The 20426-nt window shown below is 43.7% G+C and overlaps 1 protein-coding gene across 2 annotated transcripts in view; it reads left to right on the forward strand.

Moving 5' to 3' along the window:
- LOC140209696 (synaptic vesicle glycoprotein 2B-like) overlaps positions 1–17365 on the forward strand; it is a 194625-nt gene extending 177260 nt beyond the window's left edge. For both annotated transcript variants that reach the window (XM_072278089.1, XM_072278090.1), the window contains 3 exons: positions 3240–3446; positions 6370–6529; positions 10268–17365. In XM_072278089.1, the coding sequence (XP_072134190.1) occupies positions 3240–3446; positions 6370–6529; positions 10268–10451 (551 nt within the window). In that variant the 3' untranslated portion in view covers positions 10452–17365. The remainder of the gene's footprint in view (positions 1–3239; positions 3447–6369; positions 6530–10267) is intronic.
- Positions 17366–20426: the final 3061 nt, after the last annotated feature.

Below are 20426 nucleotides of genomic sequence, written 5' to 3' on the forward strand. Positions count from 1 at the left end.
TCATTGAATCTGGGATGGGCAGTGCACACAGACTTGAGAGAGCAGTGACAAGGGAAACCACGACCACAAAGCAGGCTTTGCCTCATGTGTGGAACATGGATGCACTTGTGTGTAGGTGTCTGTTAGCGCAGAAACATTTGTACAAAGACCACTGGACTCAGGTGTGGAAGCTGTTACCCACAGACTCCTTCTTGCTTCCCCCAGCCTCCCCCTTCCTCAATTCCATTGTTCTCTTTGACTTTTGTACCTTGGAACCTTTGGACAAAGTCAAAGTAAATTTATCATCAAAGTACATATATGTCATCATATACTACACTGAAATTCATTTTTGCAGGCATTTGCAGGAAAATAAAGATATACAATAGAACTTATGAAAGCTATACATAAGCAGAGACTGACAAACAACCAAATTATGCAAATAAAATAAAATAAATAATACTGAAACCATGAGTTGTGGAGTCCTTGAAGGTGAGTCCATAGGTTGTGCTTCTCCGTGGATTGTCACCTTGTCGTGGTGGAGAAGCTTGTGTGGTCCTGAGATCCCTAGAACAATGCTGTCTGGAGCTATGCTCCTGGTAGGGTCACCCATGGCAGTAAGGTTGAGGGTGAGGTCCCTGACAAAGAACAATCCAACCAAGACCTCAACGGTGGAACAGGCGGACGAAGTTACTTCGAACTCAACGGCTGTGAAGGCGGATGAAGGCTGCAACAAATCCATCAGCTCCAATCGTTGTGGTTTCCATGCCATTGGAATCAGTTGGTTGATTTGTGAAGTATCGCGTGCTTCTTGGAGTGCAACATCGTACAAGTTAAACAAATACACGCACAGGCATCTTCGCTCTGTGGAGCACTTCTTCAGAACGAAGACCATCATCCTCAACCTCAAGGGATAGCGACGACGACCATAGGTTGTGGAATCAGTTCAGTGTTGGGGTGAGTGAAGTTATCCACGCTGGTTCAGTAGCCTGATGGTTGAAGGGTAATAACTGTTCCTGAACCTGGTGGAGTGGGACCTAAGGGTTCTGTACTCCTGCCCAATGGTAGTAGCGAGAAGAGATCATGGCCTTGTTGGTGGGGGTCCTTGATGATGGATGCTGCCTTCTTGTGTTGGTGGTCCTTGTAGATGTGCTCAGTGGCAGGGAGGGGCTGAGCTATATCCAGAGAGTACAGTACTGCTCATATTTTGCCACCTACACCGTCTCTTTAAATTCCCCTGTCTGATATTGAGATTGGGCAGGTTAACAGCAACAATAAAATATTGCAGAGAAGTGTTTCATTGTGTGTAGAACAACATAAGCAGCAGTCATTTTCTAAATGGTGTCTGAATGATTCTATTATAGAAACTTGATGATTAAGATAGCATAATAGATGACATAATAAAAATGTCAGCAATTTAATAATTTCCCAGTCAGGTTGGCTTACATCTGTTACCTTGTGTGACAAACTGTAATGATTTTTTAGCGGATGTTGAGGTTTAAAGTAGTTGCATTTTTTTTAGCTTGCCTATGGTATTCGTAAAGATTTGAAAAGTTGATAGCTTAAATCTGAACAATGCGTGTATTTGTCCTATTTCAATATCCCAGGGATTTCCCTGTTGTTGGACACTGGACTGCTGACCACCTTGAGTTTGGGATAACTGGGCTGGAGAGGAAAATGGAGAGAGAGGGGTGGACAGAAAAGAGAGCAGAATTAAAGGTGGGATGGTTAACAGAAAGACACAAGGGTCTGAAGTGAGGGGTGGGAAGTGAGTGTCAGTGATATTGACCTGTACTGACATCCAATACAGGGGAGTGAACATCTTTCCACCTTTTCCAAATTCCATTCCCATGGATCACTGGTTTTTGATAGAACATAGAACAGCATTGTACAGCATATGAACAGACCCTTTTGAACCATGATGTAACGTAATACCAAATTTTGCCTCCAATCCCCATAGGTGGGGTTGGAGTCTGTGTGTGAAATCTATGAACACAGTCGGTGTTGGAGACTGTGCGTGTGAGTGAGTGCGTGGATGGGAGGAAGGAAAGACGCTTGTTTTGTTGTCGTTGTTGCTTGTGTTGTTCTGCTGAACATCGTGGGCATGCTTTTTGGCGCTGGGACATGTGGCGACACTTGGCGGGGGCGGGTACTCCCAGCACATCTTTAGGTTGTGTTGGACATTAACGCAAATGATGTATTTTCTATGTTTTGATGTACAATAATAAATATTCTGAATCTGAATCGCAATATGAGATTCTTATCTAAAAGCCTCTCTAGCAGTACAATCATATCTGCTTCCATCACCTCCCCTGCCAACCCATTCCAGGAATTCACTATTCACCGTGTAAAAAATACTTTTGACCTGCACATCTCTTTTAAACTTTCACCCTTTCATCTTAAATGATATCCTCCAGTATTTGTCATTTCTACCCTGGGAAGAAATATTCTGACAGACTACACTAACTATGCCACTCATAATTTTAAAAATTATTAGGACTTCTATCTTGGATCTGGAATGACATAATGTTCCAAACAACAGTCTGGTCCATAATAGTCAAAGTCAAAGTAAACTTTATAATCAAAGTATGTACTGTATACGTTACCATCTACTAACTACTATGAGATTCCTTTTCATGCAGGCATTTGTAAGCAAAACAAAGAAATGCGATAGAATTTATGAAAAATGATACATAAACCAAGATGCCAAGCAACATGCACAAGAAGACAAACTGAATAAATAAATAAATAAATTAATTAATACTGAGAACATGAGTTGTAAAGAATCATTGAAAGTGAGTCTGTAGGTTGTAGAATCAGCTCAGGGTTGGAGTGAGTGAAGTTATCCACATCGGTTCATGGTTCAGGAGCCTGATTGTTCTAGGGTAATAACTTCCTGAATCTGATGGTGTGGGACCTAAAGCTCCCGTACCTCCTGCCTTATGGTAGTTGTGAGATGGCCTGGATGGTTGGAGTCCTTGATGATGGATGCTGCTTTCTTGTGGTGGTGCTCCATGTAGGTGTGCTCAGTGGTGGGGAGAACTTCACCTGTGATGTACTGTGATTTATCCACCACTTTCTCTGGAATTTTCCATTCCTGGGCATTGATGGTTTTTATCAGGCTGTGATGCAACCAGTTAGGACAGGATGTAGTTAGGAGATACTCAGTGAGGCTCTGCCACTATCATCCGGGGAGAATGCTTTGTGCTAAACACGAAGGGCATCCCACAGTGAATCCCACTTAACTCCTGTGTATTTTCCAGATCTCTTCAAGACAAGGTTTTACAACAGCAGGTTTGTCAACAGCACGTTCCTACACAGCAAGGAAGGCTGCCAGATTGACTTCACCGATGATGCTGAAACTGCCTTTCTTACCTACCTGGTCAGTTTTCTTGGGTCTTTGGCTGTGTTGCCGGGAAACATTGTATCAGCCCTGTTTATGGATAAATTTGGAAGGATTAAGATGATTGGTGAGTTATTGTTGGTTATCTCATTAAAGGAAGTTGACGTGGTTTCTTTTCTCATAGTAGAAGGAAATACAAAGAAATACGGAACATCAATTGAACGTAAGAGTGAGGAGCAAGAGTGGGCCACTTTACTGCTTGGGACTGATCTGTCATTCAGGATGATCAAGGCTTATCCAGGAATGGGTGATTTTTTCTCATCCAAGGAACAGGTTGACAAGGAGCTGGGGCTGTACACACAGGCTTCCCAGTGGGGATGTTCCCTCTGGATTGAGTCCTGTTTGTGTGCTGGGTGCTGACTCACTGCGAGGCCTTCAAGCTGGAACTGGATCGGCTCTCAGCTTCATCCGGGGTCACATGGTGCAGGAGGTAAATTCTCCACCAATGCTTCCTGCTGGACTGTTCTTGCATCGTCTGAGGGGATGAAGGAGCAAATTTAAGGAGCTAGAACAGAACATAGAACAGTAGAGCACAGTACAGGCCCTTCGGCCAGCAATGTTGTGCTGAACTTTTAACCTACTCCAAGATCAATCTAACCCTTCCATCCTCATTGCACTCCATTTTTCTTTCATCCATGTGCCTATTTAAGAGTGTCTTAAATGCCACTAATGTATCTGCCTCTATGACCACCTCTGGCAGTGTGTTCCATGCACTCCCCACTCCCTCTGACATCTCCCTATGCTTTCCTTCAATCACCTTAAAATGACACCCAGGCATTTTAGCTACTACCACCTTGGGAGAGAAATTCTGGCTGTCCATTCTATCTATGCCCCTTATTATCTTATACACTTCTATTGGGTTCCAAAGAGAAAAGTCCTAGTTAGCTCATAAGACATGCTCTCTAATCTAGACAGCATCCTGGCAAATCTCACCCTCTTTAAAGCTTCCACATTCTCGCTATCATGAGACCACCAGAATTGAACACAGTATGCTAAGTGGGGTCTAATTGGCATTTTATAGAGCTGCAACATTACCTCAAAGCCGTTGAACTCAATCTCCTGATTATTGAAGGCCAGGTGAGTTATTACCTGTTCTAATTTTTTGGTCAACTATCCTCCCTGGAGTTTACATGCTTGGGGGTTTAGAGGTGATAGTGGTGTGGTTAAGGTGATGTAGTAATCTGGTGTAATGCAGAAGCCTGGCCTAATTTGACAGATTTCTTCCCAAGACGTTTGAAGATCTGTTGAAATTCCAGATTTTATCTCCTCTTTCTCTGGAATTCAATGAGGTATTCCCTGATCCCAAACTGAATGGAAATCCCATCTCCAAAGTGATTTCAACACTCTGAGTATTCTTTTGATGTTCCAATGTACTTGTGACAAATAGAGCTAATCTTGCAAAAAATTCTTTACTTTTCCAGCTGTCCCTTGGGATTGAGAATAATGATTTCACTCCAGCTCTCTGCACCCAGAAGTGATTAATGAGATGGAGAGGTCATGAATTTTGGTGCATAATACAGAAGAACAGAGAAGTTTTAAATAGTGAAAGGCCAGATGGTGGGGATGGTGAAAGAGACCAAGTTTTGCTTGTGCAAAAATCACTGTAAGACAACATCAAAGTGTAACATGTGATTAGGAAGATAAAAATATTTTGTTCATTATTATGAAATAGGGGTGGCAAGGTGGAGATACATCTCTAACAAAGGAGGTGTAAGGCGCTCTTTCCCTCTGCTAGTCTGCAAGGTATAGTACCTGCTTAGGTCCTCGATCAGGGTCACATGAAGCCATGGGAGCAGGTGGTGGATGGTCGTATGAGCAATTGGTGCATATCACAAGTCCTGGTTATACGACTGCTGATGCCAGACAATGTCTGAAGAGTATTGATAATAGCTGGGGTCACCCATCTTGTAAAGACAGTGCCCAGAAGAAGGAAATGGCAAACCACTTATGGAGAAAAATTTGCCAAGAACAACCATGGTCATGGAAAGACGATGATCGTAAAATGTCATACAACACAGTACATAATGCATAAACAATTATGAATGGATTTGAATAGAGGAATAAGGAAAACAATGGAATTGCTTAAGGTTATTGTATGTCCATGCCTGGAGAACCGTGTGTAATTTGGACTCTCTACCATCAAATGGATACACTTGCTAAAGAGGGAATAGTGTGAAGATTCACTAGACTGGTTATGGGAATGGTGGGTTTTTCCGATGAGAAGGGATTGGGTCAACCATCCTGCATTTCCAAGGATTTGGAAGAATGAGAAGAGATCTCTGAATCTTAAAAAAACTTAGGGGTTGAAAGGCTGGATGCAAAGGATATGTGTTTATCTGGCTGAGGAAACTAGAACTAAGGATTACAGTCTCGGAATAAGGGAAGGGCAGTTTAGGGCAGAAAGGAAGAGAGACTTTTTAGAATGCTCTAACCTGGAATGCTGTTAAGACTCTGTTGAGTTTACTTACAGCAGAGATTGATAGATTTCTAGATATTAAAAGAATCAAGAGTTATAATTTTTATTTTATTTATTTTATTGAGATAGTGAGGAATAGGTCTTTTTGGCTCTTCGAGCCACGTGGTCCAACAATCCCTGATTTAATCCTACTCTAATCAGGAAGAAATTTACAATGACCAAATAACCTACCAACTGGAACGCCTTTGGACTGTGGGAGGAAACCGGAGTACCCGGAGGAAACACACACAGTCATGGGGGGGTGGGTGGTGGGATCATATAATCTCCTTAAAGGCAGCAGTGGGAATTGAACCTGGGTTGCCTGTACCGTAACCATTGTGCTAACCACTGTGCTATCGTGCCACCCATATAAAGATAGTGTAGGCAAAAAGAAGCCATAATTCTGAATAGCAGAGCAAATCTGAAAGGCTAGATGACCTATTCCAGCTTCTATCTCTATGTTCTGAATTGTGCCATGTCATTTGTACTGTTCCTGACGTGGCAACTGTTCCTTTGTTTACTTTGGCCTTTGTAGGGGGATCAATGCTGTTGTCAGCCATTACCTGCTTCTTCCTGTTTTTTGGGAGCAGCGAGTCAGCCATGATCGGAATGCAGTGTCTGTTCTGTGGGGTCAGTATAGCGGCGTGGAACGCATTGGATGTGATCACAGTGGAGCTGTACTCTACAGATAAAAGGTATGGCCGTTGTCCAGCACGTGACTGACCGATTTAGGACTTTATAGCACCTACTGAAGAAAATCTCCCTGTTGGAGTAACTTAATTCTTCTCATACAGAAGGATATACGTATACATGAAATTCTGCAGATTCTGGAAATTTTGAGCAATACACACAAAATTCAGCAGGTCGTGCAGCTTCTATGGTGGGGAATAAACGGTTATGGGCTGAAACCTTTCATAAACAGTTGATGCTACTTCATAAGTCCTGATGTAAGGTGTCAGCCCGTAATATTGATTGTTTACTTCCCTCCATAGATGCTGCCTGACCTGTCGAGTTTCTCCAGCACTTTTTGGGTGCTGTGAAGGATATACAGCCTGCGTTAGGTTTTTGGGGTGATTTCCTGTTGCAAGTTACCAATATCAGCATCAAACATCCTCAGCGTGGATGAGATGGAAGCTGATGAATCTCCACCTGGAATGCAGACATCCCACCCTGCAAAAACTCATTTCAGGGAGGTAGCACCATCAATTTGCGGGAGACTTCCGGGAGAGGTGCGATGTCTGCAATAGAGTAGCTCCTTAGCAGCTAGCCAGCTAGTTTAAGTAACGTTAGCTATGCTAATGAACGAATGACACTTGTTAAACTCACCTCAACATGTCTTTTACAGTCTTAACCCACCATGGGCAATAGAAAAATCACTGTTACAAACAGCGCAGCGAGCAACACTGTCATTATTTTTGACCCCTATTAGGAAGGGGTACACTTTAGTGTAGTCTGGGGTGACGTACATTTTATATTTTCTTTTTTTGGAACACTCTCCCATGGCGTGCTCTCGCTCGCTCGCGCTCTTTCTCTCTCTCTCTCTCGTGGTCGCGCTCACTTGCTTTCTCTCTCGCTTGCTTTCTCTCTCACTCTCGCTTGCTTGCTCTCTCCCTCTCTCGCTCACGCTCGCTCTCTCGCTTGCTCGCACTCGCTTGCTTTCTCTCTCGCTCTCGCTTGCTCTCACTCGGTCATGCGCTCTTGCTTGCTCTCGCGCTCTTGCTTGCTCTCGCTCTCTCTCGTGGTCGCTCTCATGCTTTCTCTTTTGCTTTCTCTCTTGCGCTTGCTCGCTCTCCAAAAAATTGATTTCCATCATATTGTATATAATTTGCAGGCATCAGGGAGCCACTATTAATATGCGGGAGACTCCCGGAACTTCCGGGAGAGGTGGGATGTCTGGAAATGCACCCACCCACACACTCACTCTGTCCCAGCACCTCTGCTTGGCAAGTCACACAGTTCAAGGACAATTCTGGATGGTTGACAAATACTAACCTTGCCAATGACATCCACAATTTGTGAACAAATCAGAAACTAAGTATCTGCCACATTTCCCTGATTACATTAATGGTATTGTTATTGGTTTATTTTTGTTACATCTACCAATGAAAACCTTCTGTTTTTGTGTCATCCAGGAAGATCATGCCATACATTGATGTAGTAGAAAGAGTTAATTATATAGAACATGGAACAGAACCACACAATAAGGGCCCTGTGGCCCATGAAGCTCTGACAATTTTAACTTACTCCATGATCAATCTAACCCTTCCCTCTTGTGTTGGTCCATAGCCCTTTATTTGTTTTTCATCCATGTGCCTATCTAAGATTCTATTAAATGTCCCTCATATATCAGACTCTATTACCACCTCTGGCAGTGCATTCCAGAAATTTACTACTCTCTGTGTAAAAAAAAATCTGTCTCTGACATCTCCCCTAAATTTTTCCTCCACTCATCTTAAAATGATATCCTCTGGTTTTAGCCATTACCACCATGGGAAAAAGGGTCTGGTTGTCCGTTCTATTTATGGCAGGGGTTCCCAGCTGGTGTTCTCGGACCCCTCGGTTAATGATAAGGGTCCATGGCATAAAAAGGGTTGGGAACCCCTGAACTATGGGTTTTATAACCTTATACCACCTGCATCAATTTGTCTGTCATTTTCCTTCGCTCAAAAGAGAAAAATCCTAATTCGCTAGACCTTTTCTCATAAGACATGTTCTCGAATCCAGGAAGCATCCTGGTAAATTCCCCATGCATCCTCTCTAACACTTTCACATCCCTGCTGTAATGAGGTGACCAGAACTGGACGTAATACTTCAAGTGTGCCTAATCAGAGACTTATAGAGCTGTGACATTGTATCGTGGCTCTTGAAATCAATCCGCCAACTAATGAAGGCCAACACATGATGTGTCTTCTTAACCACCCTATTAACTTGCACAGCAACTTCAAGCGATCTACAGATCTGGACCCTAAGATCCTCTGTTCCTCCTGCCAGTAACATTGTACTCTGCCTTCAAGTTCAATCTTCCAAAATATATGATTTCGCACTTTTCTGGATTGAAGTCCATCTGCCGGTTGTTAGCCCAGCTCTGCATGCTCTCTATGTCCCGTTGTAACCTATGTCAATCTTCTACACAATCCACAACACTATCAACCTTCTACTCTATCCAAAACGCGACCAGCCTTTGTGTAATCTGTAAATTCACTGTCCCACCCTTCCGCTTTCTCATCCAAGTCATTTATTAAAATTAGCAAGAGCAGCAGTCCCAGAACAGATCCCTGCGGAACACCGCTATTCCAGGCAGAATAGGCTCTATCTACTACCACGCACTGCCTTCTATGGGCATTATGTTATAGATACTGAGAAAGTGCAGTGCACATGGACAAATGAAGCGCAAGGCAAGGGCCACAACAAGGTAGGTTAGGAGACCAACAGCTCATCATCAGCGATATGATTAGATTAGATTATGAGAACACTCAGTCCTCGTTTATTGTCATTTAGAAATGCATGCATGCATTAAGAAGTGATGCAATGTTCCTCCAGAGTGATAGCACAGAAAAACAGGACAAACCAAAGACTAACACTGACAGAACCACTTAATTATAACATATAGTTACAGCAGTGCAAAACAATACCATAATTTGATAAAGAACAGACCATGGGCATGGTAAAAGAAAGTCTCAAATTCCCGAGTCGATCGACTCCCGAGTCCCCAATAGCAGGCGGCAAAAGGGAGAAACTCCCTGCCATAAACCTCCAGGCACCGTCGACTTGCCGATGCCTTGGAAGCAGCCGACCACAGCCGATACTGAGTCCGTCCATCCGAAAACTTCGAGCCTCCAACCAGCCCCTCCGATACAGCCTCCCGAGCGCCATCCTCTGCCGAGCGTCTTCAACCCTGCCCCGGCCACCAAAACAAGCAAAGCTGAGGATTCGGGGCCTTCTCCTCCAGAGATTACGGTTACCATACAGTAGCAGTGCCAGTGAAGCGGGCATTTCAGAAGTCTTCTAGATGTTCCTCCGTACTCTCACGTCTGTCTCCATCAAATCAGGATCATGCACGGTCCCCTACTTGACAAATAACAGACAATACCACCGAAGTGGCTGTGCGCTGCGTCGCGTCGCCATCTTCTCCTCCTCCTCAACAGTCTGATAACTGCAGGATAGAAGCTGTTCTTGAGCCTGATGCTCTCAAGCTTTTGAATATTCAGCCCAACAGAAACAGGGAGAAGAGTGCATGATCAGGGTGGGAGGTGTCCTTGATTATGCTGGCTGTTTTCCCAAGACAGTGAGGCGCATAAACAGTAATAGCTACAACTTCGATAAAATACTTTGGCTGAAAAGCATTTACAATGCAGAAAGAGTGGAAAGGCTGTGAAAACATGCGTGTCTCCATGTGTTAATGGAACTTAATTTTTTTGTTTTTCTTTCCTCAGAGCAACAGCATTTGGAATTCTGAATGGACTCTCCAAGTTTGCAGCCATACTGGGTATATCTATATTTGCCTCCTTCGTGGAAATAACTAAGGTGATCCCCATCTTGCTGGCTTCTATTGCGTTAGTGGGAGGCGCCCTGCTCGGCCTCCGGCTTCCCGAGACCCGGGAGCAAGTTCTGATGTGAGAGGCTTCTCCAACCCATTCTGGACTCACAGTATACGCACAGCTGCTAACGACATTTCTTACAGCCTGAAGCATCCACTCCACCATCTGTGCTTTCTGAGACTGGACATACTTGTGGTATCTGTACACTTAATACAGTTTCATGTAGCTAGTCAATGTGTATTTACAGAAGTTGTCCTGTACAAATACTCTTTAGGCTGGGATGGGAGAGGTCAGAAACCATTGGAAGTGTTGTCTTTGGTCAGTGTTGCACACCCTTAATTTTAATTTCTCTTTCTTCTTTGTTAAAAATCTTCCTACATCTAGACCTGACCCCATGAAGGGTCAGTACCCCGCTCTCAGTTAATGGATCCATCCATGGAATTTCAGCCATGCATATTTCATGCCAACTTGATAAGTTATTGACATTTGTGGCAGGGGAGAGGAATTCATGTCCCTTCCCACTGCAGATCACAACTAGCAACACTGAACTGGGTTGTCCCTGGTGAGATGGCACGCCTTTAAGGGCCGTACCATCAGTCTGACCGTTAACTCTTAGCTTCTCCTTCAGAAATGGAGCACCATTAGGATATCCTGAGAAAGCCTGCCAAGGGGTGCACTGGGCCTTTGCCGTAGGACCTCGAAGGCCCGTCAGTGCCGCGTCTGTGTTCGCAAGTGAGTGGTGGGGCAAAGTGGCAACTCTGGTGGCCCAGATTCAATCTGGACCGGCGGTGCTCTCTGTGTGTGGAGTATGCACGTTCTCCCTGTGTCCGCGCGGGTTTCTTCCAGAGAGTCCTGTTTCCTCACCCATCCCAGTGACGTCGGGTTTGGCAGGTTAGTGATCCGCTGTGAATTGTCCTTTGTGTAACCCCAACGGGGAGAATGAAGTAGAATTAGAATTGGATCAGTATGAATGGGTGCTCAATGGCTGGTGGGGGCCTGCTGGGTTAGAAGGGCCTACTTCTATGCAGTTTGACTTCATGACTCCATGTGAGTGGATCTATGGAATGCCATGTGGGGATTGTGCTGGAGGTAGATACATTAGGGGTATTTAAGGGATTATTATAGAGGCATGTTTATTTATTTATTTATTGAGCTACCGCATGGAATAGCTCCCTCCACCCAGCAACTTCTGCTTAATCCTAGCCTCATCAAGGGACAATTCTACAATGACCAATTAACCTACCAACTAGTACATCTTTGGGCTGTGGGACAGAACCAGCTCTGCCCCGACAATACTCAGTGAGGCCCCACCTAACTTATTGGTACCAGACGAATGGCACCAACCTCACTTCCCCCGGGCCCAACAGGCTTGGTGCTTTTGTGGGAATTGGGTTCATGACGCTGTCCTTTGGAAGAACGTTAAATCAGACTCTTGCTTGTTTTTCATGTGGGCATGAATGGAGGGTGTCGCCTAGAAACGAATTTAGTTCTGAAGAAGGGTTTCAACCTGAAATGTCGACTGCACAGATGCCATAAGACCATAAGCATGGGAACAGAATTAGGCCATTCAGCCCATCAAGTCTGCTCCACCATTCCCTCGTGGCTGATTCATTAACCCTCTCAACCCCATTCTCCTGCCTTTTTCCTGTTACCATTGATACCCTTATTAAACAAGAACCTGTCAACCTCTGCTTTAAATATACCCAATGACTTGGACTCCACAGTGTCTGGGGCAATTAATTCCACAGATTTATCACCCCCAGACTTAAGAAATTCCTCCTCATTTCTGTTCTAAAGGGATATGCATGTTTTCTGAGGCTGTTCCCTCTGGTCCTATTGGAAGCATCCTTTCCACAACAATTCTGTCTAGGCCTTTCAATATCCAATCAGTTTCGATGAGATCTCCCCTCATTCTTCTAAACTCAATTGAGTACAGGCTCAGAGACATCAAATGCTCTTTATAGTGGAATGGTAGTGTAGTGGTTAGCACGACACTTTACAGTACCAGTGACGTGGGATTCACGGGGGTTCAATTCCCGCCGGTGCCTGTAAGGAGCCCGTACCTTCTCCCCATGGCCACATGGGTTTCCTCCAGGTGCTCCGGTTTCCTTGCATAGTCCAAAGACGTACCAGTTGGTAGGATAATTGGTCATTGTAAATTGTCTTCTGATTAAGCCAGGATTAAATTGGCAGCACACCTGGAAGGGTCTATTCCCAAGGGCTGTATCTCAATAAATTTATTAAAAAATTAACCTTTTCGTTCCCAGGATCATTCTCGTGAACCTCCTCTGGACCTTCTCCAGAAGGATGTCAACCCATCCTTCCTTCGAGGCAGGGCCCAAAGGGACCCATAAGGCTTTGATACACGAAGAGTTCTCCACTCTGCTTCAACTCCCACATGCAATGGTGTGGTGTGTTTTCCATTTCCTATGTTATTTTGGAGTGCAACTGGTGGTAAATGAAGAGAGCTGTTGCTCTTTAAGGGTCCTTCAGCAGCTAACAGAATTCCATCTGAAGTAGAAGTCAGCTAACTTGCCCTGTCCTTCAACACTATTAAGGTTTGAGCACAAAATGATTTCCATCTTCTGTAGAATCTCTTGTGTTTATCAATAAGGCTTATCAGCCTCAGGCATCAATTCTTCTTCTGTGACATCAATTTTCAAACTTTATCTACCTCCTCTTGAAGTACCTCTATCGATCTAGCCTACACAGCCCTCCAGGGCAGCAAATTCCAGAGATGCACCACCCACTGAGAGAGACGCAAATGATATTAATTTTAGTTTTAAACCACCACACCTTTATTGCAATTATTGTGGGTTAAATTGAAATAACATTATTTAACTAAGGCAGCAGATCTCTGATCTCCTGGCACTGACCAACAGACAGAGTTCTGTAAGCTGCTGTAGGAACCCCAGAGAGCAACAGATCCCTTCATATGCTATTAATTCCACTCCAGGGTACCACCACAGAAAATGCAAGTAACGTCACATCATTGTATGAGATGCCTTGTAGCAGAGCAATGAATTAGTTGTATTTTCAATCATACAATAGCTGACCAGGGGACACTCCCTGTTCACCGAGGAATGGGGACAAAGAAGTATTCTATTCCTCAGCTTGATAAATACCTTGATAAAAACGACTATGTATACGATACACACAAAATGCTGGAGGAACTCAGCAGGCCAGGCAGCATCTCTGGAAGCAAGTAAGCAGTCGAAGGAAGGAGGAAGATGCCAGAATAAAAAGGTGGGGGGAGGGGAAAGAGGCCGGCTGGAAGGTGATAGGTGAACCCAGGTCGGTGGAAAGGTCAAGGCCTGCAGAAGATGTACGCGACACCTTGACCTGCAAATAAGTTGCCATTCCTCACTGTCACTGGGTCTAAACCCTGGAATTCTATACCCAACAGCACAAGGATTGCAGTGGACCAAGAACGCAGTTCACATCCATCTTCTCAAGGGTAACTGTGGGGAGATAGTAAATAATGGCCTTACTGATGACACTATACCTTTATGAAAGAAAAATATCATCATGCAGCAAGCAACACTCCATCATCCTAATGACAACTATTTCAATGTATCTAATGACTCTCTTTTCCTCAGCCCTATCCACAGATCTCTGCAAACATTTTTCTTAAGCATATATTCAATTTGTCAGCCTAAAAATGATTATTGTGTTGAAATTGAAAATGTAATTCCATAGAGTATCTGCAGTACAGATGCCAAGAGCTAACTGCACCTCACAATTTTTACTTTAATGGTATTCTGACAAGAAAAATCCCACTCCAAAATAGTAATAAAGCTTTATTTATCATTGATGAGCCATTAATATTTAGCAGTCTCAGTCCAACCGCGAATATCGTAAAAGTTTTCCTTCCTATGAGCTTTGCAGAGATGCTGTACTCTGGATTGCCTGCAGATTCACCGGCCTGTTTGCTGATTGGAATCCACCAGGCGCAAAATGTAGAAAATAGAAGGTGAAACACCTTGGAATACTCTGTGCAGACAGTAAGCACTTGGAAGAGAGCAGAAGCAGAGTTGTTTTAGGTGTGAATCCTTTGCCAGGACTGCATCCAAGCTGTTCCTGTCACCGCTCCATCTGGCAAAGGAAGGGAAGCCATTTACATCACGTTTTCCACATCTCCAACACTCTAGTGGACTGAATTATTTGTTCTCGATAAGCCTAGTGTCCATTATCCAGCCCTAGTTACCCCCCGAACCAAGTGACAAGCTAGGCCATTTTGGAAGGCAGCAACAAAACGCATTCTGATTGGTTGGTTTGGAGTCACATACAGTCTCAATATGTAAAGAGGGATTTGTTTTCCATCCGGAGAAGTACGAGTTAAGTTGATAAAGTAGGTAGAAAAATGGCGGGCTCTCTGTAGGAGGGAAGGGTTAGATTGATTATAAACCGAAAGACCTGTATTGTGATGTTCTCTTCTTGTCATGGTCCCTTCTGGCAATCCCCCCACCTTGCGATTTACCTGAGGAATTGGGCCTCAATCCCCTCATTTAATTTCCAATCATTTCGTGGTGCCACTAACTACACACGCCTGCTTTCCATCAGAAAATGCAGGATAAAGACCCTGTGATCACAACAAGGACTTGCCAGTTCGTTGGTCGACCCTGGTGTGAGTAACCTCATTTTATGGGTCTCAGGACTATCAGTTCTAAGTCTAACATCACTTCTGGATTCTCTCCAAACCCAAGGTTTTGGGTAAAGACTCTCCCGGAAACCAATTCCACGCCCGCTATGGCAGTAACGCCTCCCAACTCTGCCCTGCGCCCGAATTCTGCACTTGGGTTTGTCCACTGCCACACTTGTGTAACACTTCTATGTTTTATAAACCCCCAGAAAGATACTACTAGGATGTTAGGGGAGAACACATCAAAGAAGTTCTGGAAGCCTCTCTGAAAAAACTGTAACACCCTTATTGACTCTGGAGAAACCTTCATATGTGGCTACTCAAAATGGAGGAGAGACCTCCAGGATGATGGTGAGGACCTCTTTACTGGAAGTACTGTATGTAGAGACCAAGGGCAAACACTCGAAGGAAAACGAAACCTCCCAAACCCTGCCCAGCCACAGTGCGGACCCTGTTTTAGAGTTAGTAAATCCCACAGAGGTGTCTTCAGCTACCTCAGATCCACAGATGTGGGACTGAGGGAATGGCCAGGGAGAAGAAGAACTGTTCTTATCAATATTTAAGGAATTTCATAGTCAATATTACTAACATAAGCTTTTTTTAAAAGATTTCTTTAAATTCACCTACCAAAGAGGGAATTAATTCATGCTTCTGGATAAATATTCTAAGCCTCTGCATTTTGGTTCACCTACTTGACTCGCTACCTTGCACCCAATGAAAACTTTGATGTGAAGTCAGTGTTTTTGAGGTGGAAATATAACGGACATTATGCACACAGGAAGATCCCACAAATAGCAATAAATAAATTCATGGGCATTGTGAAGCAGCTTGAAGGATAATTCCCCACCCCAGGGAAAAATGTAGAGAAAAGAGAAGCAAATCACATAAATGGCAAAAAAAGCAAGGGAAAAACACAGAATGTAAAACACCAACCCACAAAGTCCAGATATATATTCAGTTCGGCTCAGTTCAGTTCGATCTAGCGCTGTGCCTTTCGTTATCTGCAGACTGCCCCGATCAAAGTCACACAAAATAGCAACAAAAATAGACTTAGATGCGGAATGATCCATTTGGATGGTGAAAACTTTAGTCTATGTGCCACCTGAATGGATCATCCCATCGCTAAGTACATCGAAGTAGTACAAAGGGAAATGAAGAATATAGTGAAAGTGCACTACAAGGGCCTTGAAGAGGTAGACTGAGAGATCAGGAGTCTCTCTTTGTTGTATAAGTGATCCATCTAAGGTTCGGTTGGATAAAAGCTGTCCTTGAGCTGGTGGTATGTGTTCTCGAGCTTCTGTGGCCTCTGCCTAATGGAAGAGCTGGGAGGTGTTGGGGGAAGAGAGAATGACCAGGGTAGGTTGGGTCTTTGATTATGTTGGCCACTTTCCTGAGAAGGGAGTCTGGATTTTGTGATAGGCTGGGCTGTGTTCACAGCTCTCTGCAATTTCTTGTGGTCCTAAGCAGAGCCATTGCGGTACCAAGCTGTGATGCACCTGGACAGAATGCTGTCTTTGGTGCATCGATAGACATTGACGAAGGTCCTCGGCGATAAGCCAAATTTGAGAAAGCAGAGCAGTGGCATGTTTACTTGGCCATAGCGTCCACCTGGCCAAACCAGGACAAATTGTTGGTGATACCTACCACCAGAACGTGAAGTTCTGAACCATATCCACCTGACAGAGTTGTGTGCTTTACCTTGCTTCCCAGAGGTATCAATGACAACTCTGCGCGCGCGCACACACACACACACACACACACAATATCACCACAGAAAGATGGAACCTGTGGAGATCATGGACTCAGTGATGGAGAGCAACTCAACTACATTTCTTTTCCCAAGCTATTCACACTGATAGCTTCACTGACACAATAATTGCAACACAAAGGGCTTCAGTATTAAATGATTGTATATGGGATATGAAATGTAAAAGAAATATCTGTGTTGTCTAAATGTGCATGCTGCTTTGCCAGTCACATGTTGACAAATCATTCAGTGCAATATAAATGCGTCTAATTTATATGCGTCTAGAGATGTGCATGCTGCAAGGAGAGTGGCTGCTTCCGTGGGTTGTAGAGGCCACTACCTTTTAAATGTTCACTGCTAGGCACATCAATGAAAATAAAATGGAATATTTTCCCATCCTGATCAAAGGCAATACCCCTTTCATTTCAATGTTTGCAACTCTGTCAGAAACTTTTACGATCAGTCTTTAGGCAAACAGCTTCATTGTGATAGGCTTATTGTACTGCTGATGTCAATCTCACACCATGTTCATGGATGTTAGTTTAGTCTCCCTGAAACCCGGCATATTGTTAATTATAAATAAAACATTGTGTACCCACTTCGAAGTGAGAATAAAAAAAATATTTCTTTCTCATGTTTCATTTAATCGCAGTCATATCTACCAATTATTTTTCTACAAGTTTGTCTGGCTGTTCTTTGGCGAATCAGATAGGTCCATGTCTGCCTTGTTTTGGTGTATGTTATATTAAAAAAAATTGATGTTTTTATTGCGTGACCGGAATTTAATTTAAATGGATAAGAAAGTGTTACATCTGTGCACACTTCTTGTCCAACTCTTTATCTGGGTCTGATAATTATGGGAATAGCTGGCTGTGAAAACAAGCCTTGAAGACATAAAGTCATAGAAGCAGAACCTTTGGCCCATCAAGTCCATGCAGAATTATTATTCAGCCTAGTCCCATCAACCTGCACCTGGACCAATGCCCTCCCACCCATGGACCTATACAAATTTCGCTTAAATGTTAAAACTGAGCATGTATCCACGACTTCTGCTGGCAAACTCTCACCACCATCTCAGTGAAGATGTTTCCCTTCATCCTTAACCCAAGACCTCTCGTCTCACCCAACCACAGACGAAAGACCCTGCTTAGGATTCACCCTATCTATACCCCTCATAATTTTGTATACCACTATCAAATCTCTCCTCATTCCCCTATGATCCTAAAATACTAACCGGTTCACCTTTCTCTATAACTTAGTTCCTCAAGTCCTGGTAACATCCTTGTAAATTTTCTAGGCTCTCTTTCAATCTTATTGATGTCTTTCCTGTAGGTGGGTGACTATATTAGGCACATCTGCTCATTAATGGAGATATGTAATCAACCAATCATGTGGCAGCAACTCAATGCATAAAAGCATGCAGACATGGTCAAGAGGTTCAGTTGTTGTTCAAAGCAAATATCAGAATGGGAAAGAAATGTGATCTAAGTGATTTTGACCGTGGAATGATTGTTGATGCCAGATGAGGTGGCTTGAGTGTCTCAGAATTTGCAGATCTCCTGGGATTTTCATGCACAACAGTCTCTATAGCAGGGGTTCCCAACCTGGGGTCAACGGACCCCTTATTTAATGGTATTGGTCCATGGCATAAAAAATGTTGGGAACCAGTGCTCCGGAGTTTACAGAGAGTGGTGAGAAAAACAGAAAAGAATCATCCAATGAGTGGCAGTTTTGTGGTTGAAAGTGCCTTGCAATGAGAGAGGTCAGAGAAGAATAGCCCGACTAGTTCAGGGTGACTGCAAGGGGGCTATAACTCAAATAATCACATACTACAACAGCGGTGTGCGGAAGAGTATCTCTGAAAGCACAACATGTCAAACCTTGAAGTCGTTGGGCTACAGAAGAGGAAGACCATGAACATACACTCAGTGACGACTTTATTATGCACAGGTTCTGAGTAAGTATATATTTCTGCCCTACAGCTACAATTCCATTGCGTGGAACTTGTCCAAAGGGTTCTGCCCATGATTTTGAAGACCTTGTTGATTTTTTTCCTCAATGAAATGATCAGTTTTACCTCATCTGCAGCTTACTGAGCTGGGTGCTGATGGGTAACTGTACGTTGGGTAAGGTGTGGTCAGCTATCAACATATTTATAAAAGTTGTCCTAAAATAGAAAGTAGGACTATCATTAATATTTAAACAATTAAGTTCCTGTTTCATTCCCATGTTTTGATAATGAACTACATATGTGAAAGGTAGTTCAGTAGGTTCAGGGCACTTCAAGATGTGATTAGGCCATAGCTGTGTTACCGCACCATAGGAAGAAAGTTATTCCAGGGAGTGCACAGGGTGTTAACTGGATTGGACCATTTAGTTATGAGACTGGACAGGCTGGATTTCTCCCCCAGACCAGAGGAGACTGAGGGATGAGGTTGTCACTGACTAACTGGACTCTGTAAACTTGCACTCAGTCCACAGTCGCTCTTTCCTTTCTTGTGCACAAGGAGAACAGCACCGCGCCTGACACCACACTGCTTTGAAGTCTTAACAAAGAAATGCCATTCTTATACAGAAATTGAGCAGTTGGATACAGATACTGACTAATTGGTAACCTTGTGTATGTTGAAATACCTTATTTGCACAACCAAGCACCAATCACTTTATGGTAATACACTCTATGGTGTGGCATGGTAGCATAGTGGTTAGTATAAAGCTTTAAAGTACAAGTGACCAGGGTTCAATTCCCGCAGCTGCCTGTAAGAAAATTGTACGTTCTCCCTATGACTGTGTGGGTTTCTTCCGGGTGCTCTGGTTTCCTCCCACAGTCCAGAGATGTACCAGTTAGCAGGTTAATTGGTCATTGTAAATTGTCCCATGATTAGGCTAGGGTTAAACCAGCAGTTGCTGGCTGGTGCGGCTCAAAGGGTTGGAACACCCTGTTCCACACTGTATCTCAATAAATCTCAATAATAACAGACAATAGAATTTCCTTGTTAAATGCCAATAATCCTTCAAAATTAGCAAAGTAACTGATCAATAGTAGGTGCCACAGTGACCTGATAGAAGTGTACAAAATTATGAAGATGATAGACAGGGTAAATTGTAGGAAATCTTGCTGGCTTCATTGGTTCTTTCCATGGCCATGATGGTTCTTGGCAATTTTTTTCTACAGAACTGGTTTGCCATTCCCTCCTTCTGGGCAGTGTCTTCACAAGATGGGCGACCCAAGCCATTATCAATACTCCTTATAAATTGTCTGCCTGGCATCAGTGGTCACATAGCCAGGACTTGTGATCTGCAGCAGCTGCTCATACGACCATCCACCACCTGCTCCCATGGTTTCACATGACCCTGATTTGGTTGGGGGGGGGGCTAAGCAGGTGCTACTCCTTGCCCAGAGGTGACCTGTAGGGAGCGGAAGGAAGGAGCGCCTTACACCTCCTCTGATAGAGGTGTATCTCCACCTCACTACCCCTGGTGGTGTCCAAAACGGGGACATAGATACAAGATGGGAGACAGGAGACTCAGAAAGAATTGGAGGAGAATTGTTTTTTTTTTCAGCCAGAGGGTAGCTGGAATCTGGAATACACCTCCCTGAAAAAGTGATGGAAAAATAATCTCACACCATTGAAGATGTACCTGGGCAAACAATTGAATCAACA

This window comes from Mobula birostris, chromosome 14, assembly GCF_030028105.1.
Source record: "Mobula birostris isolate sMobBir1 chromosome 14, sMobBir1.hap1, whole genome shotgun sequence".
Taxonomy (NCBI): Eukaryota; Metazoa; Chordata; class Chondrichthyes; order Myliobatiformes; family Myliobatidae; genus Mobula; species Mobula birostris.